Source organism: Amphibalanus amphitrite, unplaced genomic scaffold, assembly GCF_019059575.1.
Source record: "Amphibalanus amphitrite isolate SeventyFive unplaced genomic scaffold, NRLGWU_Aamphi_draft 000080F_arrow, whole genome shotgun sequence".
Classification (NCBI taxonomy): domain Eukaryota; kingdom Metazoa; phylum Arthropoda; class Thecostraca; order Balanomorpha; family Balanidae; genus Amphibalanus; species Amphibalanus amphitrite.
Window position 1 is genome coordinate 437,753 of NW_024881576.1, and position 27,538 is coordinate 465,290.

General features: G+C 51.7%; 1 protein-coding gene and 1 long non-coding RNA gene across 2 annotated transcripts in view; one reads left to right on the forward strand and one right to left on the reverse strand.

Moving 5' to 3' along the window:
• Positions 1–2,321: 2,321 nt before the first annotated feature.
• Positions 2,322–27,538, reverse strand: part of LOC122379573 (CAP-Gly domain-containing linker protein 1-like) — a 63,471-nt gene continuing 38,254 nt past the window's right edge. Inside the window, exons 5-6 of the mRNA XM_043361870.1 lie at positions 6,417–6,639; positions 2,322–3,688 (exon numbers count right to left, since the gene is read on the reverse strand). Coding sequence (XP_043217805.1) covers positions 3,538–3,688; positions 6,417–6,639 — 374 coding nt within the window. The 3' untranslated portion in view covers positions 2,322–3,537. The remainder of the gene's footprint in view (positions 3,689–6,416; positions 6,640–27,538) is intronic.
• On the forward strand, positions 22,989–24,631 carry LOC122379574. The gene is made up of 2 exons (XR_006256200.1): positions 22,989–23,153; positions 24,549–24,631. It is a non-coding gene; the product is annotated as an uncharacterized LOC122379574 (long non-coding RNA).

Consider the following 27,538-nt stretch of genomic DNA (forward strand, 5'->3'; position numbering starts at 1 on the left):
TCGATATTGGCGAAAAACTTGCTGAACTTGCAAAAGTACTTGGTACTTGCTTGGTACTTGTCAAAGTACTCGGTACTTGCCAAAGTACTTGGTACTTGCTTGGTATTTGCATAAGTACTCGGTATTTGCCAAAGTACTTAGTACTTGCTTGGTATTTGCATAAGTACTTGGTACTTGTAAAAGTACTTGGTACTTGCTTGGTACTTGCGAAAGTACTTGGTACTTGCACTCGTCCCCCCGTTCCCCCGACTCTACTCCCACCCCTACGCCCTCGGGATAATTCCGGGTTCGTCGGGTAGGAAAACTTACCACTCTATCCCCCCCCCCCCCCCCAGAGCCATTTGGTATCGATCGGTGTTTGTCCCGTGTCAATCGGTCGTCAATAAGCCGAGATATGCACGGCGAATTATTTCAATCGGCGCCGATCAGAATCTTCAGGACGGAGGTACCCACACTCATTCCTGGCCGTATCTCACTTTTCCGAGATCTACGTCAAACTACGTATTTAAAACTACATATTCTACAGCCGAATCTTCCAACTGGGGGTACCTCACTCACAATCGCACGTGAATTCAGCCGCATTCCATGTCACGCGCAATGCTGAAGAGATATGTCTGCACGCAGATATCTCGCAAGCCCTAAGAGAAAAAGCTCGCTGCAAAAACTGAGCAATTCAAAAAACCCGAAATCCTACTCAAATGGATAATTAAACAAGATATCTTGGCTCGCTCCGCGTCGCTTTGGCCATAAAAAGATTCGGGAGAAAATTTGGGATCGAATGGTGTTTTTCCGGTGACGATCGGACGTCTAGAAGCTTCGATATTGGCGAAAAACTTGCTGAACTTGCAAAAGTACTTGGTACTTGCCAAAGTACTCGATACTTGCCAAAGTACTTGGTACTTGCTTGGTATTTGCATAAGTACTCGGTATTTGCCAAAGTACTTGGTACTTGCTTGGTATTTGCATAAGTACTTGGTACTTGTAAAAGTACTTGGTACTTGCTTGGTACTTGCGAAAGTACTTGGTACTTGCTTGGTACTTGTACTCGCCCCCACCGTTCCCCCACTCTACTCCCACCCCTACGCCCTCGGGATAATTCCGGGTTCGTCGGGTAGGAAAACTTGCCACTCTATCCCCCCCCCCCCCAGTGCCATTTGGTATCGATTGGTGTTTGTCCCGTGTCAATCGGTCGTCAATAAGCCGAGATATGCACGGCGACTTATTTCATTCGGCGCCGATCAGAATCTTCAGGACGGAGGTACCCACACTCATTTCTGGCCGTATCTCACTTTTCCGAGATCTACGTCAAACTACGTATTTAAAACTACGTATTCTACAGCCGAATCTTCCAACTGGGGGTACCTCACTCACAATCGCACGTGAATTCAGCCGCATTCCATCTCACGCGCAATGTTGAAGAGATATGTGTTTCCGCGGGTATCTCGCAGGCCCTAAGAGGAAAAGCTCGCTGCAAAAACTGAGCACTTGAAAAAACCCGAAATCCTACTCAAATGAATAATTAAATGAGGATCTCTTCTGTGTCTATAATGGCATATATTTATGTATGATTTATGTCATAATAGCATAGATATTATAATAGACATCTAGACATGTTACTTATGCTTCCGCTTATTTCGACTCGTATAGACGTCATGCGCTCTCGTACTTATCGGACGCAAATAGCTGATATGACCGAAGAATGGTGCACTCGGTCCCAGCGGCCGCGGGTTTCGTTCCCGTGAGCGCCTCAAACCCTTGGGCAACTTTATAAAGGTTTTTTATTTTCAGCGTACATAACTTTGGACACCTGGTGATTGTGAAATTGTAGTTAAAGTCATTACTGAAAATATTGTGAAAGTCGCAATCAAATCATAACATACAAATAGGCCAGCGCTGATATTGTTTTGGGGATTTGTCGCTGCAGCAGATGCCTAGACATTCATATACCCTATATCGACACCTTTTTTTAAACCCCACATTTGTTCTCCGGTGAATTTCAGACAAGCTGGTTAGAGACCTTCAAAAAAGGTACAATCACTCGATTTTTCTCAAGTTTGTCTGTCTTGGCAGATAAAGCAATACCAGAACAGGCCTACGAACACACATATTTGATCAGGATCGGACGATTGGACAAGGCTTTTAAAAGGAGATCTTTCGTGCCTCCCGGAAATTCACGGGAGAGCAGATGTGGGGTTTAAAAAAAGGTGTCGATATTTTTGCAAAATTAAGGACATATTACATCGGGCGAATCACGCAGGAGCAGGCGCAGTGATTGACATATGAGATCTGTCATCCGTATGCGATCTACATGCAATTGGTCGTAATTGTTGCAAATATGTAATTACGATAACGCACAGAACTAATATACATCTGGAAATATGACAGAATAGGGAAGAAAGATGCATCCTCTTACAGCTAATGACAATCCTAAGAGAAGACACGCAAATGTGCGATGGTGAATGACATTATTGCTTAGTAATCAAGGTTATTCCTGGCACAAAGAGAGGAAACAGGGATTTCTGCGCACGTCTCGGATATCTGATAACGTCGTCAGCTACTCCCGCGCGGTGAAATATCCCCACACTGATTCAATTGTGACGTGTAATCAAAATCCGTCAATAATTCATATACGATGCCGTCGGTCTGTCGGCAGTAATATTAGAAATATTTGGTTAAAACAATACGATAACAAGACATCGATAGACGATACCTATACCTAACTTCTTATTAGCGACACCTTACGTCTACTTAGCACCGGAATAGCACGCTGGAGTGTTGACTTTGTAGGCCAACACCACTGTCATTGCCGTCACTAGTCTGATACCCATTCAGGGCCGCGGAAATCCACCTGGCTGAGTTCACACTCGGCGGCTCTCACGCCCAGCCTCCGACAGCCATCGATCCTCCCTGGGGCCATCCGCCGGGTTCAATCTCGACCGGGCGGGCGGCCGCAACCAGCGTCTCGTTCCGGGAACTCGGCGGCAGCTGCCAACGGCGCGCGTTCTCTTCAGCTCGCCAGTAAGCATTGCCGTTTAATGTTCCGCTGATTGGGGATTAGTGAAACGACGGACGACGGCGGCTGAGAAGATTTGCCTCCCGCCGAGCCGACGGCGGCGCAGTCAGCACTCAGCAGTCGCGGGGTTAAAGCGAAAACGTCCGCCGATATTGTATACATAATCACTCGCTTGGCCCGTTGCCGGCTGGACGGGCGTTCCAGGTGAACTCTGCCTCTGATATATCTGTATCAGTCACAGACCGATTCACTGAGCGCTGCTCTCCGCGTTCGCTCACCCTCTGACCGTCGCTGCGGCTCGTCCGACGACTCGCCATGTATCCTGTGAGCGGCGCTGCGGCCGCAGGTTCCGTCTTCCGTGCCGGTGCGGCGGAGATCCATCGGCGGCGCTGCCGATCCCGGATCGAAGCGCCACTCGAACGAATCCCCTTCAGGCGGTGCTGAGCCGCTCTCGGGCGCCGGTCGTCACGGACGGCGGCCGCCCAGTTCCGGGTCACCGGCAGGGTCCGCCCAGTCGCGCCCGGCTAAAAGAAACCGTCCTCGTCCGGACAGGCGAACCGGCCGAAGCCGGGGTGGGAGCCGCGCCGTCCCGACTGGTGCACCATGGTCGGCCCCAGCCGGGTGATCTTGTGCAGCGGCGCAAACAGGCCAAAGTTGGGCGGACAGTGGAAGTACCTGACGACCAGACGGAAGGAATCGCGTCAAAGAGGGGAACAAAGAGGGAAAATCATACTTGCATGTGTTCTTCAGACTAGACACACATGCAAGGATGATTGTGAATCAGACTGTGGGCTCCTGGTTCATCTATCACAAACATTGGTTAACATTATGTGTACCACTACCTACTTTTACCTTTATTGTTGGTGGTCACAAATCAATGAACATGCCTCTTCCCTTCATTATTCCCCTATGGCTTCGCAGGCCCGCTATGATTACAGATAAGCAGTAAGCACATATGTATATGAAAATATTACTCTGGATATCTCTATCAAGTGATTGATACATTTTAGATGCTGAAAATATGAGTGTATTTTTGGTGGAGAGCCAGGTCATAGACTCGTCCAACATGCACTGACAGCTGTATGAGACTGCTCGCCGTCTGGGATAGATATTCAGCTCGCTGAACAGCATCTATTGCAAAACTAAAATAGGACGTAAACATGACACACTCCCGTCTCTGAAAGAAGCCCAGTGAATGGCATAGGCGGCGGAACGGGGAGGGCACCGGGGCACCGTGCCCCCCTTTGATTTTTGCATTTTAACATTAGCCCTATGGGCGTTGCATGGAAAGAATGAGACCAAAAGTCGGTAGTGCTCCCCCTTAACCCTCGCCCGCACATGCCATTTTCCCATCCTAGAACGCACATGGGGGGGGGGTGGTTGCCACCCCCCCCCGCGCCATTTCGTTCCTGTTGGAGATAGAGCTTAGCAGTAAAGACCAAAAAGATTCTTTGGGAAGAGACGAATCCAATGATACCCAGTTTTACCTTCTCAGGTCAGTCATTGACCTTCCAGGTCAGGTCAAACTAAAAAATGTTGCTGTTTTGGGTCACCGTTGGATATCAAGTGCGCTGCTTAGCAAATACCGATGACGATGCTGTTTTCTGGTGCCAAGCCAGCTAGAACCTCTTTGTCACACTATCCGACCAGAATTTTGCTGCTGAGGTCATTTCAGGTCAAGTTAGGTCAAGGTCAATTATATGTGTTTGTATGTCTGTGTGTGTCTGTGTGTATACTGATGTGTGCACCGATTGTTTTTGGGTCCATATCACATGAAATCATGATCTGAGAAGCTTTTACCAAAAATGCAGTCAAAAAAAACTTCACAAAAAGTAAATTCAGCTTGCCTAAAACGCAATTATCTTAGATGACCTAGGTTGACCTTGACCCTGACCTTGACCCCTGTACATCGTCGAACAACATGTTCCATGATAGGTGGGAGGTAAGACTGGCAAAAAAGGCCGAAATCAGGGTGTCAAAAGCTCACAAGGCCCATGGCAAACGCAAGATGTTGAGAATTGGCCATTTGGGTCATGACATGACCTGAAAAACAAGGTCATATCTCCGAAACCAAAAATCACAGAAACTTGAAATTTTCAGTGGACATCAAGAAAGGATAGACGAGCAGCTATACGAAAAATCAGCCTTCTAGCTCTAAAAATGTTAGGTGCAGAGCAGAAAGACTGTCTGGGGGGGGGTGGCAACCACCCACCCCCCCCCCCCCCCCATGTGCGGGCGAGGGTTAATTGAAGGTGTTCCGCCGCTACTGGTGAATGGCGTTGAATGCTGCATACTGATACATTCAGCTTTGCATGTTTAGATTTCGACGTCTGCCTCGCTACTCAATGTGTCGTATGCAGATCGTGATGACTCCAGCGATATGTGTAGCGTGCACGTAAAGCAGGATGAATTTCGAAATACCCGTTGATTTACTGTAATCGTAGACCATTTCTGCCTAAAGCCAGGTAACTTTTTTCATAGAAAATGCACAGTATTGTACGAACCGAAATTATATCAATAATGTTTGCATGTTCACGGATGTCACGTTGATACCTACCCATCATCAAACTCCGCAAAAAGCAGTGATGTTTAAGACATTTTCTAGAGCAGCCATCCAATCGTGTAACAAGCCGCTGCATTGGTTTACTCGCAAAAGAAAAGGTATAGATAACAGTTTTGAATGTGACCTCGCATCCGCCAAAGGAGCTTTAATTACGTTTCGATATCTATTTTGATCTTCTCTTCCAACCGATCATGCAACGACTGGCCTCGTGCCATCTAACTCGATGGCCGCCCATATAAGTTTTGGGTTCGAGAGCGGTCTCCTTTCCAAAGTTGCCCAAGAATAGCGATTAGACGGTGTTGTTGGTTCGATGGAAGCGTCGATTTCAGGGCACCATTTAGAGCGCCACTAACAGATGCGTTCAGTCTGCTCCATCTATTGTGATGGATGTTTAACAAGGGAAGTTTCGGGGAAGCATTTACGAAAACCACACATCCTTGCCAATATAGCATTGTTTTGTCAATATGTTCATCTGATTCATCTCTTTCTTATCCAACTTCCGTAAACAATAACATACAAAGGCCCTGAGGCATTTGTGCGAATAAAGAGCGCTGTGTGCTTACTCGTGTTCCGTACAGCGCCGTCACACGGGACCAGCCTTGGCCGGCATTACTCAGATCCCTTTTCATCCCGGGACAGGCGATCCCAATCCCCTGTCACGCCCACACCCGCGGGGAACTGATGACTGGGCAGCGGCGGGGGGGGGGGGGGTCGGCCCCAGCTGGCCGGCCGGCCGGTCCGCGCGCGGTCCCGGAGGAGGCGCGGCCCTCCCAGCGGCCACCCGCGGCAGCCGCTTCCACACAATCAGCTGCGGTCCCGACCTCGGCGGCCGCCACTCACCGCACGCCGGCCACGGCGCCGTCGTTCCTGCCTCGCGGCTCGTCCAGCTCCACGCCGCCCCACATGCCCTCGGCGAACTCCGTGTGTCCCATGTAGCGGAGCAGGCCGACGCGGCGGCCGCCGGAGCCAGCCACGGCCACTCGGTCACCGCAGCGCAGTCCGCCCGGTACGTCCGTGTGGTGTAGCGGCACCCAGTGCACGGCCGGCGGCTGGCCAGACGTTCCTGCGGCGGGGGAGGGGGGAGGGTGAGAGGACGGTAAGGGGTGACAGTGGGGTCACAGCGGCACCCAGTGCACGGCCGGCGGCTGGCCAGACGTTTCTGCAGCGGGGAGGGGGGGAGGGTGAGAGGACGGTAAGGGGTGACAGTGGGGTCACAGCGGCACCCAGTGCACGGCCGGCGGCTGGCCAGACGTTCCTGCGGCGGGGAAAGGGGTGACATGAGGAGGGCAGGCCGTGTGTCCTGCCACTGCAGTGGACAGGTGTGTCACAACATTGGACAACCATCACTCAATGCTAGCGCGGAACAGGTGCGGGTCGACATGGGTCGGCAGATGTCCCCCAGAGAGGCCTACTGGCGAAGAGCATAGGGGTATTAGCATGATGGGGGCTTCAGCAATCACACGCACAAGGTTACAACCTAGCAGAAGCTGAACGCGAGGTTGAAACGCGTCTGTGCCTATTTGGCAGTGAATGCATTTTAAATACTTTACTGGAATGCTTACTGCTTACCTTATAAAGAAGAGTGTTTGATTTTTTCAAACAGCCTGCGTTCACTGGATATGCAAAAGAGTGAAATACCTATTACTTAGGCATTGCATTTATCATTTATCTCCACATACCTTTTTTCTAATCAAGCAACTTGTATTTTATATTTCCGTCCTGCTGAAGCTTATCAAATAGGGAATGCACAAAAAAAGGTCTTAAATATCATTGCATATCTGCGCCATATTTTCGCTAAATTTATAAAGCTCCTTCTTATGTCTCCGCGATTCATTGTAAGCCCAAAGAGCCGCGTTACAAGTTGCGTGAAAGCCAATGACGTCAATTTCATAGAAATAGGATACCAAAGCGAAACCTACAGTGTCAATCAAAATCACGGTAAAAACCTAGCCAAGGTGGCCAATGGAGAGAAAGCCAGCTTGCAAAGTATTTGAAACATTGAACGGGATTCATGAAATTAACAACAAACCCACCAAAAAAAAAGTTAGGTTTGAACTCTAAAAAAAAATCAGTATCCGTTTGATATTAGGAGAACAAAAAAGGCGTCCAATTGATAGATATCTGGGACGAAATTCCCGAGATAGCACCGTGCACTATCTACACACAGAAAAATATTGACACCGTTAGCGGTGTAATTGCACAGTACATATCTGAGCACTTGAGGAAAGTTAATTTAGTCCCTTCCCCGCTTAAATTACTCGCGCTTCCAAATGAACACCAGGAAGAAGGTAATAGAACACTGTTAGGAGGGTTGGGTGTTTTACTACATGCAGCAAAACACCCAACCCTCCTAACAGTGTTCTATTACCTTCTTCCTGGTGTTCATTTGGAAGCGCGAGTAATTTAAGCGGGGAAGGGACTAAATTAACTTTCCTCAAGTGCTCAGATATGTACTGTGCAATTACACCGCTAACGGTGTTAATATTTTTCTGTGTGTAGGCATGCAGGGGCTTACTGCTGCGACTCTGCATGGTTAACATGCAAGGGCGACAAGGAATGTGGAGTCTCTTTGATGAATTGGATTTTAAGCCAACATGCCAGTAATTGCATTATGATATTCTACCGTCTTAATCTCTGTCATTGTGATACAATGATTCAGACGTTAACTCAAAGCATGTTAGCTGGATCGCACAAAATATCCTGAAATGGCGGATGCGTGTCTTGACGAATTAATCAACCAGTAAAACGCCTTTTGGGCGAAGAACGAGCGAGCGAGATAGTGAGCCCTGCACGTGCGGAAGGGCGATAGGGTACTTCCAACGGGCTTGTGCATAGCACCTTTCTAACCGGTCGCTAGCGGTGTGCCAAATTTGAACGCAATCGGCCCAGCCGTTCCTGAGATCTGGAAGCGGCATTCTGCACGTGCGCACGTGCAAACGGGTCCAAAATGACTTTTGCACGGCACCCTACTAACTGGTTCCCAACCGTGTACCAAATTTGAGCGCAATCGGCCCAGCCGTTCTCGAGATCTGGAAACGCCCCCTGCACGTGCGCACGTGCAGTAACACCCTAACCGCAACACATGGGAATGCATTGCCTGGTGGGCGCCTATCTGTATGCCAAGTTTCAGCGAAATCGCCCCAGTAATTACCGAGTTACTGAAATGGGAACAAATTTGGCACCTCTTATTGTTGTATTTTGCACGTGCACTGGGGGTGAGCCACATGCATCGAGAGTATCCTATTTTGGGTAGAAGGGATGCTGCTACCCTACAAAAATTACCGCAAGTCAATCGCCCAAACGGCTGCTGAGATATGAGCCTCTCAAAATCACTACTTTTGCAAAACAGCTTGAACACCCTTGATTTTTCACGTGGCACGTGCGACGATGGTCACTGAGATGTATCAAAAGTAGTCAATTACGGGGTAGAAGGGATGGGGCTACCCAACAAAAAAGACCGCAGGCCAATCGGTCCAGCGGTTGCTGAGATATAAGCCTCTCAAAAGCGTTACAGGCCGGGCCGGGCCGGGCCGCTCATACTGAGATTTTTCCGTTATATTGAAAAGACTCACTTCGCTCGCTGCGCTCGCTCGCTCGTAATTAGACTGTATTTGCTAACGGGTCCGGACAACGAACAGCCCTGGCCTGGCCGTCTGGCCCGCAGTGCCGCTGACACTTTGTGGGTAAAATAGACAATAGACAGTTTATGTTTCTTCGCTTTGAGAGCACATAGTGAGCATTTTGTTTGTGGATTTTTTATGTTAATAAGGCCCAGATAAAGCGCATTCCATAGCCCTTTTACAGATCTTTCTGAGCTTTGTTCTCAGCTTTGACCTCAGGTCAACGGTTTAGCCTCCAGAGGGCAAAAACTGTAAAAATAGAAGTTTTCACGAAAATGATTTTTCGTCAATAACTTTTGACTCAAGAGAGCCATGACATTACTTTTGGCAGCATTGTGTTCCTCTTGTAGATACACGTCCAATGAACTATTTGTTGACCTTGAAAGGTCATTTTGAAAATTTGACCTCAGGTCAAGGTCATGACCTGACCAGAAAGGGTCATGTTGCATATCAGTCGATCCGTATCGTCGAGCTGAATACATCTGACGTGTTTTCATCGCTCTAGCACGTCTTTATCAAGAGTTATAGCAAAAAAAAACTACTGGTGACCGTTCAACACCTGAGATGACCTCAGGGGTCACAGGTGCATTTTTCCTATTCAGTGTGTCATGTTTACCCCTGAACCGATGTTTGAGAGGGCTTTGAACATCATTCGTCCAAAAGAGGCGCATTTCAATTTTCTCCCGTTGACTTATAATGGAGAGGTCGCAAAATTGACCTGACCTTAGGTCATCGATATCAAAATTCCAAGATACACATTTGTACATACTGTTACTCTTATCAATAGCTGAAAGTTTCAAGGCGATCGTTCAGTCGGCGTAGTTATGAAGAGGATTGAAACTTTTTCTGAGGTGAGGTCACTTGGCCTGACCTAGTGACCTGACCTTGAGAGCCCTGGGTCTGAAATTTTCACAACATGTGTGGAAATGATGCATAAACAGGTGTGCCAAAAACGGCGGCTCTCCTCGCCGCCGTGTTTGAGATATCTGCGAAAAACCACAGGGGGGTATTCAAACACCCCCGGCCCGGCGCGGGTTAACCCTCGCCGGCCGAGGGGGGGGCGGGTGCCGCCCCCCCATAGGGTTTTTTCGCGATAGCTCCGAACACGCTGGCGATAGAGAGCTGAAACTTGGCATACCTGACGTTTGATCCAAGCCGGATCTTTTGACACCAACCGCATTTTTGGGTCAGGTCAGGTCACTGACCTATGACGTCATAAGTGAACCTCTGCACGGTCTTCAGATGTCGCAACTTCGCAACGCCCTCACTGCCAGAGGAGATGTCACAGGGAAATGAAACTTGCAGGATCTAGTATCCATTATGAGTCCCACAACTTGTATATCTCGGATTTTTCCTAAAGGTCATATGAGGTCAGGTCATTTTCGTGACCTCACCATTATAAGTCAATGGGGAAAAATGAAAACTGCTATTCTGGCGCCGGGAACGATCTCCAACTATCTCAAGCACACAGAATCGTGATTTGATGCACTCCTTGCAAGGTTAGATGCGTCACTTTTGCAATGTTGACCTTGCGTGACGTCATTTATGACGTCATCAAGGTCATATTGGTTTTTCGTCCATAACTCTTGATCAAATTGAGCTAGCGAGTCGGGAAAGCCACCAATGGACTCAGGAAGGCCTGCCGAATCGAATGATATGCGACATGACCTCTTTCGACCAACTTCGTGACCTGGGGGTGCTGACCTGACCTTGACCTGAGGTCAACACCCCAAGTTGACCTGACCCGGACAAAAAGTATATCATTCGACGCGCCTGAGCGAGGCGAACACGATGCTGCCAAAATCGGCGCTCTGCGGCCGTTTTTTGCGAAGTTATTCACCAAAAACTGAACCGTACCTTGGAGCACTTGACCTGACCTCAGAGGTCACCGGTTGACCTAGGATCTTAAAATCGGGTACCAATCTCTGCGTCTCGTAACGGCGCACACGCTCGTTTTTTCCGCGATGCGCTAGCTCCACCAGGGGCGAAACGGCGAGGGGGGGGTCGTACCCGCCCCCCCCCCCTCGGCCGGCGCGTATGTAGAAAACCAATAGGTCCGGCGAGGGTTAAAGGAAATTCACTATTCACTGTGGACCACTTTCACGAAATTAGTTTTTTTTGCAATGGATTTAAGATTTTGTATGCTCAAAATGATCAGCAAGCAAAATGAAGCCTTTTAAAGGAAATATTATTTTATATATTTCAATATAGGAAGAACTATTCAGTTTTAAAAGAGAGAAATGGCCCCTGCAAGGCACACATTCCTCAGCAAGGCACTTTTTTCGGGACGAGAAATGGAATATCTTTGCCAAGGGTGATCGTTGGGCCGTAAAAGCTCCTGATTTGTGCTTGTCTTAGCCCAAGCTGCGGAACTGCTATTCCAGTTCAAAACCCCATGTTAAAAGTGAACTATTTCCTTTAAGTGCCAGCAGTTCAAATTTAGGATAAAATAGGAACAGGCACATAACTCACCACACTAAAATAGAATAAGGCTGCGGGCAAAAAAACGTGTGTATCGAATGGCTTTTTATAATTTGTTAGACTTAGGCATTAAGCATTAACAGTTTAAACGCACAATACACGTTTATATTAAATGAATATCAAAAATGAGTATCCGAAAAAGATATTTAATTGGAAATTAATGTACTTAATTTTCATGTAATAACCAAAAGAGGAAAGGGCAAAATTTAGGCACACCATAGCTAATGTCAATGACCTGAAAATATCCCCAGAACACAAACAAATGTTCGGTGTAGTTTAGGTCAAATAACTTGTTCTTACGGAAATCTCGATATTCAGAGTCCATCTGTCCCGTTCTGTACCGTTTGCCGTTCTCTCTCATTATCCGAAATGACGGTATTTGGTGAGACTACGGTAATGTGCTGTAGGGGAATGGGTAGATTTGCCATCTATGAGATGGACAGGAATGGCTTATTGCAGCAGATGACGGCAGACGAAAATAAACACGTAATCCGATGCGTTCGATGCATGTGGTCCAATAGATAGAATTAATCCACGCAAAATTAGTGCACCAATGGTTGTACTGTATGTACATGCTGATAGAAATTGGGTCTAGAGCCGCCCGTGTGCCGGGCTGACGACTTTATATCTCACTGAGGACAGTAGCCGCGTTTACATAGGGCTAGTTGCCAGATAGTGGAATTTCCACTAACAGAGGGTTCACGAGAAATACGCCATGGCCAATATCCTGGACGCAATTCGGTGTGCAGACGAAAATATGCATGTGAGTGCTAGAAATTCGTAAATTACATTATTTCATTGACTTTTTTTGTTAAAAACACGTGATGACAAGCTCAGCAAATCTATTCATGGTGGCTTACGTGGCAAATTGGCTTTCCTTTGTGGGATAATGCCATTTTCATTAGCTCTACTTTGATTAGCGTATGACAGGTGTTCGTGGAAAATAAGCAATTTTACCTATTTCCTTCATCAGTTTGGCAGCTGAAACAGCTACCAATTCACTTCCACTATGACAGTTTCCAGTAACATATGCTACTGATTGGCTAATATTAGCCAATCAGATCTCTGGAGTTCCCCGCAGTGCGTTACAACTATGACGCGGCAAAGACATATTTGGACATATCATTTCTATATTGATATGCCTATCTACACTGCATTGGCCTTGCGTGGATGTCATCAAGTGAAATATTTTGGCCTAAGGTCAGTGAGACGCTAGTCGCTACTCTTCTATACGCTATGCCCTTTTTCAATATGAATACGGTGTCGTGTTCTGACTGCAGACACCTGGTAAGTTTGTGCAGGTCTCACGTAAATAGGGTGTGGGGCGAGAGCGCTCTTTTGCTTTTCGATCCAGCAGGCAAGGATTTTTTTTAAGGGAGTATAAGTTGAAGTCACAAATTTATTTAAGAGTTAGTACAGTTGTTTTGGTTCAAAAGTTGGTACATTTGCCTTGTCAAGGGTATGGAACCTCAATATATTGCTAAGCCATATTTTCAGGATGTTAGAGATAGGTATGTTGATGTTTGGAAAACCAGTCGGGGAAACTATGGCAAAATCTGCTATTTTTAGCAGTCTGCTATTTTTGACAGAAATCTGCCAAAAATGGGTACGCGTGTGATGTCATCGTACCCAAATATAGCAGGTTTGGGTACGGCCCCATACAAAAGCAGAACTACACCCTAATTGAAGCAAATGCGCATCAAACGCCTGGCAGATTCATGATGAGAATAGTGCTGAGAGTGATCTCTGCTATTTTTGTTCAGATCCGACTGTTTTCAAATTCATTATTTGAAAATAGTTGGATCTGAATAAAAATATCAGAGGACATTCTCAGCACTATTCTAATCATGAATCTGCCAGGCATTTGATGCGCATTTGCTTCAATTAGGGTGCAGATATGCTTTTGTATGGGGCAGTACCCAAATCTGCTATATTTGGGTATGATGATGCGTACCCATTTTTGGCAGATTTCTGTTAAAAATAGCAGACTGCTAAAAATAGCAGATTTTACCATAGTTTCCCCGACTGAAAAGATATGTTTTGATGATGTCGAGAAATCCAGCAAGGACTTTCCTCTCTATAAATCAGTTGCTCGCCAAAGTTTGATGATTTTAAGTTGTGCATGAAGTAATGAGAAAAGGTAATACAAAAATATGAACAAGAAAATTTTGCCATATGGGCAATCATGATTTTCTTTCTTTGATTGAGGCAAGGTTTGCGACTGAACCATAATGTGCATTGACTGATCCTAGTACCCACAAAACCAACTGCATGCTGAATGGATGAATTCTTCCTGGGTGGCTGCATTAGTTGTATTTTTTTTTTTTTGCAATTCACCACACTCCTCTGCATCTTGTAGGTATGGGAGTCATTTCAGGATTAAAATTAATATATCTTGTTTATGGGACTCCTCATGCGTATGGTTATGGCTGCTGGCAGGCTGTAGCCAGCCTTTGTCAGTGAAGGAATTGGCTATGCATGGTTTTGTGCGTACATTTAATTTCAGACCAAATTCTGATCTAGCCCAGTATGTGCGCTCAGAATGTAGAGGGCATGCCAACATGCTCCTCTCAGCAGGGGCTACGTCCTTGTGAACACTTCCATTCAGAAGATTCAGATTAAATTGATAACATAAATCCTTGGCTAGGTTGGCTGTCGGGGTGCTAAGGCTTAAAATATGCATAGACTGTAATCGCTACGCCCCGTGTAGGTTGTCCATGAAGGTAATACAATACAATACAATACAATACAATGCGCTAATGTCAGGTGTTAGCTCAAACTACAGAGCTGCCATTCCAGCTGTTGTAAACCCCATAATAAAAGTGGTATTTCTCCTGCCGAATTCTCCCCAGTGACAGCTGATCCTCCCCAGCTGCATCTGGTCCTCCCCAAAGACAGCTGACACTCACTGGTGGGAGATGACCTTGCCTGGTGGCTGGTGGCAGTGAACCCTTCCCAGTGATAGCTGACCTTCCCCGGTGGGAGGTCACAGGTAACCCCTCCGACGGGTCACCCTCCTGGTTCTGAGCCCCGGCGTTACTGCCTCCTGACACCAGCGAATCCACATTGACAGACTTTTCTGGCGGCAGCAGCGGAGATATCGTTGCTCCGTCTGCGGCGTGGGTGGCCAGCCGGGCGGTGGACTCTGTGGAGCCGGCCGCGCTGTGGGCGCTCACCAACAGCTGGTAGACGATGGCCGACAGCAGACTGCACAACTCGGCCACGTCCAGGTCGGCCGGGAACGGGCCCTAGCAACGGGCCCTCGCGCCGCCAGCGCGCGCCGCCGGCCAGCCACAGGCGCGCCTCGAACCGGCGGACGGAGCACTCAGCCGGCCAGTCGTGCAGCCGGACTAGGATGCAGCTGGCGTTGGCCGAGAGCGCGCCCGCCTTTAGCAAAGGCCCGCCGCCGCCTCTCGAAACGGCGCTGCTTGTTACTGGCCTGTTTGCGCTGGTAGACCAAGTAACGCAGGATGAGCTCGCGCGGCTCCCTCGGGGTCAGCCACGACACCAGCATGGACGTTGTCGACAGCAAGACCAGCTTTACGTCGGCCGGCGGGCCGGCACGTCTATGTGCGTCAGGCAGGAGACGGGCGCCGAGTCGGGTCCACAGCCGGCCGCCGTGAAGGCCGCCACCAGGGCCGTGTACGTGGTGAATGGTGCAAGTCCCGTCAGCACCAACTGATTGCCAGTCGAACCGTCCTCCTGCACGTGCACTGGGTACTCTGCTGGCAGCGCCATGCACCGCCAGGTGACCCGATACTTGGTGGCCCGGCCGCCGGCCTCCTTGTTCGTCAGCTGAGACCGATGGAGGAGGGTGACACGGTCCGGCAGGTCAGCTGACACGGCGCCACCTCCGGCACTCCCTCCTCTGTGGTGGCGGTGACGGGCGAGCCGGCAGGACACTGGTCGGCTCGGTTACAGGCGCTCATCGTGACTGAGTATGCCGTGTTGGGCCGCAGGTGTTTAAGGAGCAGCACCAGCTCCGGTCGGCGGACAGACCTGGTCAGGGTGATCTGGTCGGCCAGCCGGACGTAGGTGATCCGTCCGTGGGTCAGCGACTGCGGCGGTGGCGGGCTCCACGTCAACCGCAGTGTGCGCGGCCCGGCAGGTTGGAGCCGGGCGCCGAGCGGCGGCCCGCCGGGCGGCTCTGGCTCGGTGTGCACCCTCAGCGCGCCGCTGGGCTCGCTGCTGACGTGCCGATTCACGGCGAACACGTGCAGCCGGTACGAGGCGCTGGGCTGGAGGCCGGCCACCAGCGCGCTCCGCTGCCGGGCCAACACTGTCTCATTGACTCCCAGCTGCCAGACCCGGCCGGCGGCTCGGCGACGCACTGCACCACGTAGTGCGTTGCCGTCGTACCTGGGCGGACAGGCCACCAGCACGGATCGCGCCGATCGGAGGGCGGCTCCGGCCGCTCCGTCACTGTCACGTGCCGCGTGGTGTTGTCCTCGCCGTGACTGTTGCGTACGTGTAGGTACCGCCGTCGGCCCGTCGCGCCGCCGTCAGTGTCAGTTGGGAGGAGCCGTCTGCAGCCGTTACCTGCACAGTGACGTCTCCGTCCGCTGGGGTCACCGGAGCTCGGTCGGGGTCGCCAGCAGGTGGCTGCGCCGGTACCAGCTCAGCTGCAGCGGCCGGTCACCGGACGGCACCAGGCACCACCGAGACGGCTCTCTGACGCTGCTGGAAACGGGCCGGCACGGTAACGCTGTGCGGCGCGGCGCGCCGCAGCGGCTCGTCCACGCCTTTGTCGGCGCTGTAGCCGTATTCTCTGCCGCCGATCTCGGCGATCGTCGGCGGCGACAGGCAGCCGTCGGCGCCGCCCGACGGAGGGTGAGCCGCCCGTCGGCGGAGCCCCGGAGCGCGGCGACTGAACTGCAAGTCCAGTCCATGAAACAATGGGCGGTGGCTGATCGGCCGCCAAACAGTTGAAGTCACGACGCTGCCGCCCAGTGCCACTTCCCTGTCCGCCATCTGGTGAAGCCAGCGCGGTGGCACTCTGACGCGGAGCTCGGCCCAGCGGCGGCTGACGGCCGCCGCGTTGGCCGCAGCTTGGTCGGCTCGCACGCGCTGGAACACCAGGCTACTGTAGAACTCTGCGCCGACCGTCTCCAGGCGGTGGACGGCCAGCGAATGGTTGCCGCGCGGCCAGCTGAAGGTGATGGGCAGATCGCCGAAGGTCGCCAGACACGAGACCTACGTCCGGTCGCCCACCTTCAGAGACGCCGGTAAGCTGAACGGCGCGATCCGCGGTGGCTCGATCACGCTGACGTCGACGAGTCCGGTGGCAGTGCGCCCGTCGCTGCCGGTGGCTCGGCAGCTGTAGAGGCCGGCGGCGCGGCCGCCAGCCGGCCGTTGGGCAGCACGCGGTGCGCCGCTGCCGCCACCGGCCAGCCAGCACGCCGCCACATGTGTCCCGACAGCGAGTAACCACCGACACCGTACGTATGGAGTCCTCGGCCCTGCCGGCTGAGCTTTCCGCCACACCCTGGTAGAGTCCACCGTCCTCCCGGGACACCTGCTGAATCGTCAGCTGACTAGTGACGTCCTTAACTGCCTGTCCTGGACCTGGAACCTGCCGCCCAGCTGGTCGGCGCTGACGCCGTCCCTCGTCCAGGTGACGCGGTGGCCGCACAGGTGAATGTGACCGCAGTGTCCACCACCGGCTGCACCGGCTGCTGAACCAGCGACAACAGCAGCCGAGCCGGCAACGCTCCGATCCTGACCTGGGCGGTGGCGAGGTCATCGGTCACGTGACACTGGTACACTCGGGGGCAGATTGATGTTCCACCACTCCCCACCCATCGGGTTCCCATGGCTCAGCACTGGCTGCTGCCAGTGTTGCCTGCCCTCAGCACTGATCAGCACTGCCTGCCAGTGCCAGTGCTGCCACTGGCAGCAGCCAGTGCTGAGCCATGGGAGCCCGATAGGTAGGGAGTGGTGGAACATCACTCTGCCCCCGAGTGTACATGCCGGCCACGGAGCGGTTGCCGCCGGTCAGCTGCAGAGCCGGCCGGCTGGCGGCGGCGGGCAGACGGCGGCCGTCCTTGAACCAGACGATGTCGCCGGCTGCCAGGGGCGGCGTCACGTGACAGGTTAGCTGAGCGGGCTGTCTGGTGGTCACCAGCAGCTGACTGGGCTCGATGACAGCGCGGCGTGTCACTGTCACCTCCAGTCGCGTGTTCCGCGCCGCGCTGCCCACCTCCGAGCTCGGCGATCTCGGCATACGCCCGCGTCCCCTGACCTGACCCGGCGCACCACCAGCTGCTGGCCACTGACCTCGACATGACCAGAGTGGAGCAGCGGCGTCAGCTCAGCGCCGCGCACCTCGAGCCACTGGACTATCGGCGGATGGCCCGTGACGAGGCAGTAGAGCTTGGCGTCGGCGCCCTCGGCGACTGTGACGACTCCCGTCTTTAAATGTACCGCCGTATCGGTGCGGTGGATTTATCAAGCCCGACTGAGGAAAGGCTGCTTGATTTGAGAGTAGCCGGACCAGGTGACCTGGGGATGGATAAAGGCTCACTTTGGTTCAGTGACTCAAATTTTAGCAGCCTTTCGTCGATCGGGCTTGATGGATCCACCGCACCGATGCGCGGTGCTTGGGATGTACAGTACATTAGCAGAAAGCGTGTAGATACTATTGAGCAGCCTGAACGCCCTAAAGAGACCCCCCACCTTCAAAAGTTAATGAATTGGCATACAAGTGCTGTTTAATGGATCAGAGTGATCAAAAAAGGAATGTCTACTGGTGTACATTAATTTCAATTGAAAGATATTCACCGTTTTTTCAGATATTACACTTTTTATTATTTCCCGTGGCCTACACTGTTCATTCGTAGTCATTGGAAAGCAGTTATTTGGTATTTTAAAAATGTGACCGATGTTGAGCGCAGAACAGCATATACCACCACTGCTTCTCGAAGATGTTAATGCAAAACTATAGTCATTTTAAAGAAGATAGTATATAATTTCACGAGACTGCTGCCAAAAATTCCCCCAATAATAATAACCAGTAATTACTACTATGGTATACGCATGAAGGTAACTATTTTGCAACTGTGTCAAAGCACAAAAGAACAGCATTCTGACAGCTCACTGTGTTATGCTGAAGTGGCAAGTTGGATTAAACTTGGTCGGGGTTGAACTTTGATTTTAATTGCTAATTGTTTTGTCATTTCAGAGTGTTAATGGAAACAGACGACGCTGAGCTGGGGCCGGACGCAGCAGGCGACGGACGCTGTGGTGCGCTGGGCTCCTGGTTTCCTGGTTTCACCCGCTGGTAGCGGGTGAAATACGCAGCTGCTCGTCGTCTCCTAGAGCGCCGCGGACGCCGTGGACTGCCCCATCAAAGTCGACGGAAAATCGGTTCCAGCAGCCGACCGTCTCAAACTACTCGGAGCCACCCCCTCAACCGGCTCCTCACTTCGGGGCCCATTGTCGCAGTCTCCGCTCCCGAGTGCGCCCCGGATCCAGCAGCTTCGCAAGCTGACAGCGCCGGGCTGGGGACTAGAGGAACGACAGCTCTGCGCTGTAGCGTCTGGATACGTCCGTGGAGTGCTGGTGCACGCGGCCGCCACCTGGCTCCCGGTGACGCCACAATCCCACGTGGAACTCCTCCAGAGGGAGATGCGGGCGGTGACCCGTATATCACCGGCTGCCCCTTGTTTATCCCAGCCCACGCAGAAGTCCGGACTGACGCACTGACGCACGGTGAAGTCCGGACTGATGCCGGTGCCCGCTGGCCGCCCGGCGAGACGTGCTGGTAGCGAAGCTCTTCGCCAAGGCGCACGCGCTCCCCGAGGGCAAGCCCTCAGGACTATCGCGGAAGATGCCCAGCCGACTGAAATCGGTGACGGGCTGGCGTGGGGTGGGGCACGAAACCTGGCGAGCGGCTGGCATCGCCCTGCGGCTCGATCCTCTGGTTGCATGCCAGCGCGCCGCCGTGGGAGGTGGTCGCCTTCCCAGACTTCACCTTCAGGCTGGACATCGGGACACTGCAGCGCGACGCCTCGGCTGATGAACTACACCTGGCGGCACAGCGACACTTGGCCACCCTCCCCAGCAAGCCATCAGGGTATGAACTGACGCATCGGCGGAAGCGGTAGTCCGCAGCGGAGAAGCCTTCGTGGAGTGTACACGGGTGTGGGAAATGAATGTTAAGTGTATCCAAATTGAAGGCACTGCTCTCGAATGATATAAATATACTGAACAGCTTTGGATTGTTGGTATTCCAAATGTTTACTTTCAGGACGAGTACTCCTTGTCATTCGGTCGTCAACTCCTCCCTCCGACCCCGGCTAAGCGCAGGCACGTATAACCTAGAATTTGGCCGAGGGGGGGAGCGGAGGAATCCCGTAGAGAGAGCCTCCTACCTACAGAGGGCCCTCTACCCGAGGAGTCAGAGGGGCCCTAGTGGTCAGACACAGACACTAGCGGCTATTCACAGGAGGCCCCATGTAGTAAATTGAAGGACCCTACTATGGACGTCAAACCCCTTGAGGCCCCACTTTTTTGCGATAATTTTTAAATGCGTCAACTCTCGTTGACAATATTCTGGCAATGTGTGTTTTAGAACCTGCCGAAACTTTTATTACTAAGGTATTTTGACGCCAAACGATTATGAAAGGTACTTCTCATTCACTCGTAATGTTAAATTTCACGGAACGAATCTGCTGTTTGGGTAGAGGCTACGCGCTCATGGGGCGGAGCCACGCAATGACGTCAGCGCTAAGCTCCGCCCTACCCCTCCGGCGCTCCTTGCCCGGCGACCGGTCACTCGCGTCTCTCGCTCCATTCAGGCTTGATGGTGGGTGGTAGCTGGTAGCGGTAGCGGGCGCTGGTAGATGGCATTTAGAGCAGATGGCGCTGGTGGCGGGGCTCGAGTGTGGCCGAGCGCAAGCCTCTGCCCGGGCCTGAATTGACCTTAGCATTACGAGTGAATGAGAAGTACCTTCCATAATCGTTTGGCGTCAAAATACCTTAGTAATAAAAGTTTCGGCAGGTTCTGAAACATACATTGCCAGAATATTGTCAACGAAAGTTGACGCATTTAAAAATTACGTACCGGGACGGCTGGGACCACTTCTGCGCCTGCCATCTATCGGGCAGTGTTTGGAACTACAGCGGGCGCCGGCCGGCCGCGCCGCGCGGCGCCGTTACCGGGCTATGGAGGCGAATGCAGTGGTGTAGAACCAGACGAATTTTACGCTTGTAAAGCAAAAAACGAAAAATGTACACTCACCACAGTGTTCAGCAAAGTACTGGGAACAATATGGATATAATTTAAAGCTAGTACGATGCAAACTGTTGGTTCCCTAGAGCAGTATTTACATACTTGTAGGAGATAGGACTTTAACATTACGGGAGCTTCTAAACTGCGCTCGCAAAGTACTTGATTGTAAATATTTTCATTTAGAGGCAAAAATCTAAAAATGTACAGTCAGAGCGTTGTTCCCAATGCTTCTAGGTACACAATGAGCATAAATTTAGCTCGAAATGTCATCACACATTGGTTCCCAGTCCAGTTTAAAACGACACTTTGTGCCGCAGAGCCTATCTCTTCCAATGGATGGCGGCTGGGTGGCGGTTGTAGTGGTGGACAAGACAATTCTTGAGTGAAATGAAATCATTTGCTTTCAAAGAAGAATTTTGAAGAACTTGTAATAATTGACAAATGATCGTTAATTACAGTGTATAATTTCAAGTTCATGGCAAATGAAAATATTTTAAACAATGCTAGTGAACCCCAATACCGCCGCGCGAGAAAGCAAGTACTCGACGCACGGTCTACCCGCCACTTCTGAAAATGGTCCGCGGCCGGCCGGCCGCGTCCCGACACGATCGCAAAAAAGTGGGGTCTCAAGGGGTTTGACGTTCATAGTAGGTGGCAGGCGAGTCGGAGAGCCTTGATTGTCCTGACGTGATTTTTGGGGGGGATTCCCATGAATTTCGTTCGTCTCCGACGTGATTTTGGCCAACGTGGGCCTTCTACCAGCATGGGTCTTGAAACCCCCTAGGGGGAGGCGCACCTCGTCCGTCCCCCCTTGGGTACGTCCCCGGTCGGTCCAGCGGCTCCACACGCGCCTACCGAAACACAAGAAACTCTTGCCATTATGTTTGCTTCTGACGCAATCATGACAGAATTACGCTCTTTTGATATGCATGCTGCCATTGCTTTGGAGTCGGTCTTTTCAATTTCTGCGTTTTTTGGATCGGCTCCACTCTCCAGACAGTCGGCTCAGCCTGATCGACCAGAGCAATGCGACACCTATACCAACTTGATACCAACCTACTTGGCGGGGTGGTCAATTCATGAAGTGCGAATGCGAAACATGGCAATAGATGGCGGAACGAACAGCATGGGGATTGGGGAAGACTGGGACAGGCATTGAGGAATGAAATCCGTCACTTCCCAGATTTCGAACTCATCCTTAGAGTGCATTACTTTTATGTGCTTGCGTTCGGTCTTGGGATTTCTCAGCAGATGTCGCCAACAGTAGAGAAATTGATCTAGAATGTCTCGTTATCGGAAAAGTATGGTAGCTATACGCCAAATGGTTTTTGCGTTTAGCTACCATATTACTTCCGATATGACTGTTGACATTACTGCCGATATGACCGAGCAGTGCATTGGCAATATGCCAAGGGCAGTAACATGCCGTCAGTCACGTCTAGAGGTGGCAAAAGATGAAAATTTTGGGAACCAGACTCGAACCAGACCCGGCTGGACATTTCTGGAACCAGTCAGACCCGGTCTTAGTTGGAATCGGAACCAGTTGGACCCGTTCCCCAAAAGTCAATTAATACAAACTACTTGTAGGTATCATTAGTTGCATCAAGTAAAACAGCCTATTTCCCACTGGGAATACTCACGAGCTATTGTGTGCAAAGAAACATTCACTTCATTCACTTAATATTTTGCAATAATCATGTAGTGTGCAATATGTATAGTTTATGGAAGGACCCGGTTGGACCCGTCAGAAAAGTTCCAGGAACCGGTCTGGACCCATATGGGTCCAGACTGGTTCTTGGGACCGGGTCCTCGGGTCCACATTTTGCCACCTCTAGTCACGTCAGTCATCGGCCTTGGCTATCTGTAAGAATCTTGGCAGGAATCTTGGCCTTTTCTTGGACCCATAGCCTCGGCCTTCGACCAATCATATCGCCGAATTCGCAGGCAGTGAGAGACAAATGCGGCGTGCCGAAGACATATTGGGTGTCTCAAAATCACTGAGAACTCTATAGTCTATAGCTCAAAATTTAAGCCCTGGACTTTTTTAGCTCTATCCCCATTGAGTGGCATTCTCGTGAAAATTATGTAAATATATTTATCAGAATAAGGGATAGAGTATGGGGCGGCGGGTGAGGTGCAGAAGAAGAATAAGAAGAAGTTGTACCTATCCAGTAATTTTATCTTGATTTGTGGACTAGACGAAGACTAGATTTTGATGAAGAAATCGACAAACTTGAACTGCAGGTAAGGTGTTGGTTTGTCATGCCGATTGTCTTGAAACCCTTTCCTTTTAATCTTTCAATTAAAATCATCAACTCCTATTCAAACCACCAAAGAGCCGACAGATCTCACTCCGTTCAAATTTTCATTCAGAGGCCAGTTTTACTTTACCCGATTTACCAACAAAAATAGCTGCCTGGAATTGTTCTCCTTATATATCCATTCCACGTAGGTACAACATACAGAGAGTAAACGCGATTGTCATGTAAGCAGGGAGGACTTCACCATTTACGCTCCATATGTGAATTAGCCTTTAGGCAAAATAATCCGGCAGGTGGCTATTTTCTGTTTGTAAAACTGGCCTCAGATGGAGTGCTATCATTTGATTAACCATCACACGATCAGGCATCAACAAAGTTTGTGGTTTTAGAATCTTGAAAAACTTTCTTGGGAGTGGCACTTGGTAGACATCCGTTTGACATTCTGCTAGAGCAATAGCATCGTGCTCAAGCCAGCCAAATTTTAGACTGCCAACACAAGAAAAAATGCTTGGTTAATCAGATTTCAGGCATCAAAATATTAGGTAAGGCATCAATAGGCATTTATTCAATTCAATTCTGGTGGTAAAAATCATGACCATATATTGGCATGACATAAATTTTTAATTTGTTGTGGTACACCTTGTTTTATATTGAGGCTTGAAGATGCTCAAACAGATGATATTTTTGATGCATGTGTTGATGAAGACTGAAGTCCAATGAAAAATAAAAAGCAGAAATTTTCCTGACCTTACCTTCCCTACTAACCTTCAACCTCCAAGAGGGAGAGGGAGAGGGAGAGGGAGAGGGAGAGGGAGAGGGAGAGAGAGAGAGAGAGAGAGAGAGAGAGAGAGAGAGAGAGAGGGGAGAGGGAGAGAGAGAGAGAGAGGGAGAGGGAGAGAGAGAGTTACCTAACTCTATCATGTAAAAGCTGCTTTGAGAAAATAGCACTGTGTTTTATCCTGGCTTCATGACTCTCTAACGCTCCTTGAAACACCCGCTTGTTTTCTGACAATTGGTGATACAGAGAGGGTCTGCATTAATGTCCAAGTATGGTCATTTAGGATCAATTTTTGGTGCCCTCGTTTTATATTATTCCAGCAGCCTTAGTTTGCCCAACTGACATGCGCTGAATTTGGCGCATGTGACGTTACAGCTGACGTGCGCCGAAATTTTAGGTGGAACCCTGCCACTACGCCAACCATAAGTTAAGGCATGATCACTGCTCAGTTGTGCAGGTTCACCAGAACAGCGTCATGGGTGCAAAATGACCACCGCAGCGCCCGTAAACCCAAATAAACAAACAAGCAAATATCAGTTGCGCAGTTAATGCCGATTTTCACAATTTTGATTGTCTATTGATGTTGTTTGGTCATTTCAGGACTCGTGGCGCTGCTCGCCTCCTCGCCAATGCGAACGCGTTCTCTGAGGACAACCCGCCCAAGGCTACCATGGCGAAGCCACGCCGCCGCGCTGGCTATAGACTCACGGTTTGAAGCGAGTTTGGGCGCGACGGCTGGCGAGCCAAGGCGGCGGAAAGTCGTCTGGCGGAGCTCCCGTCTGAGGCGAGCTTGATCTGGTCAGACAGCTCCGCCACCGATGGTGTGCTAGATGGAGGAGGAGGGGCCACCCCCCCCCCCCCCGAACCGCGACATCCGAGAGGTGCGTGTCGCGGCAGGCGCCCTCTGCTCTAGCACGCGCGGCGAGCTATTCGCCCTAGATCAAGGTGGCCGGAACATCGGTCAAAGGATCCCCGCACCTGAGACTCCTAGGAGTCACCTTCGACAGACTCCTCCACTTCGGGGAACACTGCAAGAACCTGCGCCGGAAAGTGAAGCCCAGGACGACTCAGCTGAGGAAGCTGACCGGTCGCAGCTGGGGCCTCCAGGAGGCGCAACTACGGACCGTTGCCAACGGATACGTTCGGGGCGCCCTGGAGTACGCGGCAGCAGCGTGGCTCCCGGCGGCGTCTGAAGCTCACGTCGAGCTGATCGAGCGGGAGCTGCGAGCGGCGGCCCGTGCGGTCACTGGCTGCACGGCCTCGACCCCGACCGCGCCGCTGATGGCCGAGGCCGGCATCCCGCCGGCGCGAGTACGATGCCCGGCGCTGGCCGCCCGCATGGTGGGCCTGGCCGCCTCGCTGCCCGGCGACGACCCGCTCCACGCCGTCGGGGAGATGCACGTCGCGCCCCGCCTGAGGACGACCACCGGATGGCGTGACGTCGGCCACCGCGCCCTGGCTTGGATAGGCGCGGCCGACGTCAAAGTGGAAGGACGCCCTACAAAGACTATCCCACCGTGGGACCACCATGGAGAAGCCGTGACGTTCTGCCTGGACGTCGGCCCCGGCGGCCAGAGAGCGGCCCCTGCGCACATACGGAGGGGAGCGGCAGAGGCCACATTGGAACATCTGCCGCCCCGCGCCACCTTGATATGGTCGGACGGCTCGGCGGAGGGAGGCGTCTCCCAAGGCGGGGGCGGTGCCACCATCACCTTCCCGTCGGGAGAGACTCGGGAGGTCCGAGTCCCAGCGGGCCAGCTCTGCTCCAGTACGCGGGCAGAGCTGTGTGCCCTGAAGGCGGCCCTGAACGCCATCCGAGACGCCGACGCCGACATCGCAGACGACCCAATAGTCATCTGCACCGACTCCCAGGCCGCCCTGAGGATGCTGGAGAGCGGCGCCTCCTCCCAGACGACTCACCTAGGGATCTCCATCTGGGAGGACCTACTCGCTCTCTCCAGCCGAGGGTCACCGATCCGCCTCCAGTGGGTCCCGGCGCACTGCGGCCTGCGGGAAAATGAGAGGGCCGATGAGCTGGCCAAGGAGGCCTCCGGCCTACCCCAGGAGGCAGCAGCAACAGACGTGAGGACGCTAACGAAGGCCGTCGCACGCTGCGCCTCCCACCGCTGGCGGCAGGAATGGCCGTCCAGCTTCTTCAAGGACATCATGCGGGACCGTATGCCGGCTCCGCTCAACAACCTCGACCGGGATGCCGCCGTCAACGTCCACCAGCTGCGGGCCGGGCACTGGGGTTGCTCGGAGCAGTATCTGCACCGTATCGGGCGGCACCCCATCCCGACCTGCCAGCAGTGCAACCTCAAGGCGTGCCCCGCAGCCCGCTGCATCGTGTGCAGAGAGGGCGCCGACACCCCGGAGCATGTGTTGCTCAGGTGCCCGTGCCTGGCCGGCGCCCGCCTGCGACTGACGGGCAACATCCACATCCGACCAGAGCAGCTGAAGGACGGCGAGCTGGTGGCGGCCTTGGCCGCCGGCTACCTCCGCCACAAGGAGTCCCTCACGGGGTTACAGGCCGGCCCCAGCCGGCCCTGAGGGGAACACCAACAACAACAACAACAGCTATTCGCCCTAAGAGCGGTGTTGGAGGAGCTGGCCGGACGGATGGTACCGGTCGATATGGGTCGACCGCCGTCTGTCCCAACGGTAGCGCCGATCGACGTGGCACTATCTGCAAGGCAGGCGCGCGCGCGCGACAGGCGCGCCACGGCAGGCGCGCGCGCGACGCTGCGCGATTTGGTGACCCTGACCCTGGCTGCCGCCGTGAGAACCATCCAGAACCGTACGGCTATGCTGCGGCAGCGGCTGAAAGGAACGCAACAACAATAACTACAACAGCAGCTGCTAATGAAAGGGGAAATCATGGAGCCGGATGACCCGGCACATGGCGCTCAGCCAGCTGAGAATGAGAGCAGCTATCAAATCGCCAGCAGGGTGCTGCGGCAGGCGGCTGGTAACTGACGACCTTGGTAGAGAGAGCTTCTCCGCTGATGCGGATGAAACTACCCCCTCTCGGGTTTGTTTGACGCCGTCTCCGTCGACTCTTTCGCCTGGGGCGGCTGGCGACCGCGCTACATTTTTTGTGCAGTGACTCGTAAGTCGTAACTGTGTTCACCAAACTTTTAAAACTCCCCACGTTAGCATCTTTAAAGAATGTTTTCCTTGTACACTGCTGCAATGTCTTATGTAGGCATATTGTACAGTCTAAACGAGTGTGGAATGCTTTGTTGTGCTTGTTCTGTATTTCGTTTGCTATTTATCACGATGACTATAATTTATTTTGACCAACCCTTGTCTTGTTACAATTTTAGTGGATGGTTTCTGAACTGCTGTTTGCATTATAGATGTTGCTAGTGCGTAGACGCCAAAGATTACTTTATACCTATTGACGCGCCAGATAAAGGAGGTGAAGTATTCCTCTGATCTATACCTACGGAATTCCTTTATGTGTGTTTTGTAATCGATATTGGCGGTTTTCTTATGTGATGCGGTGTAGAGCGTGACTGAGGAAGGCGATGTTTAAAGTTGCTAGTTATTTTTCAATACATCTATGATCGGACTGTCGTGCTTGCTGT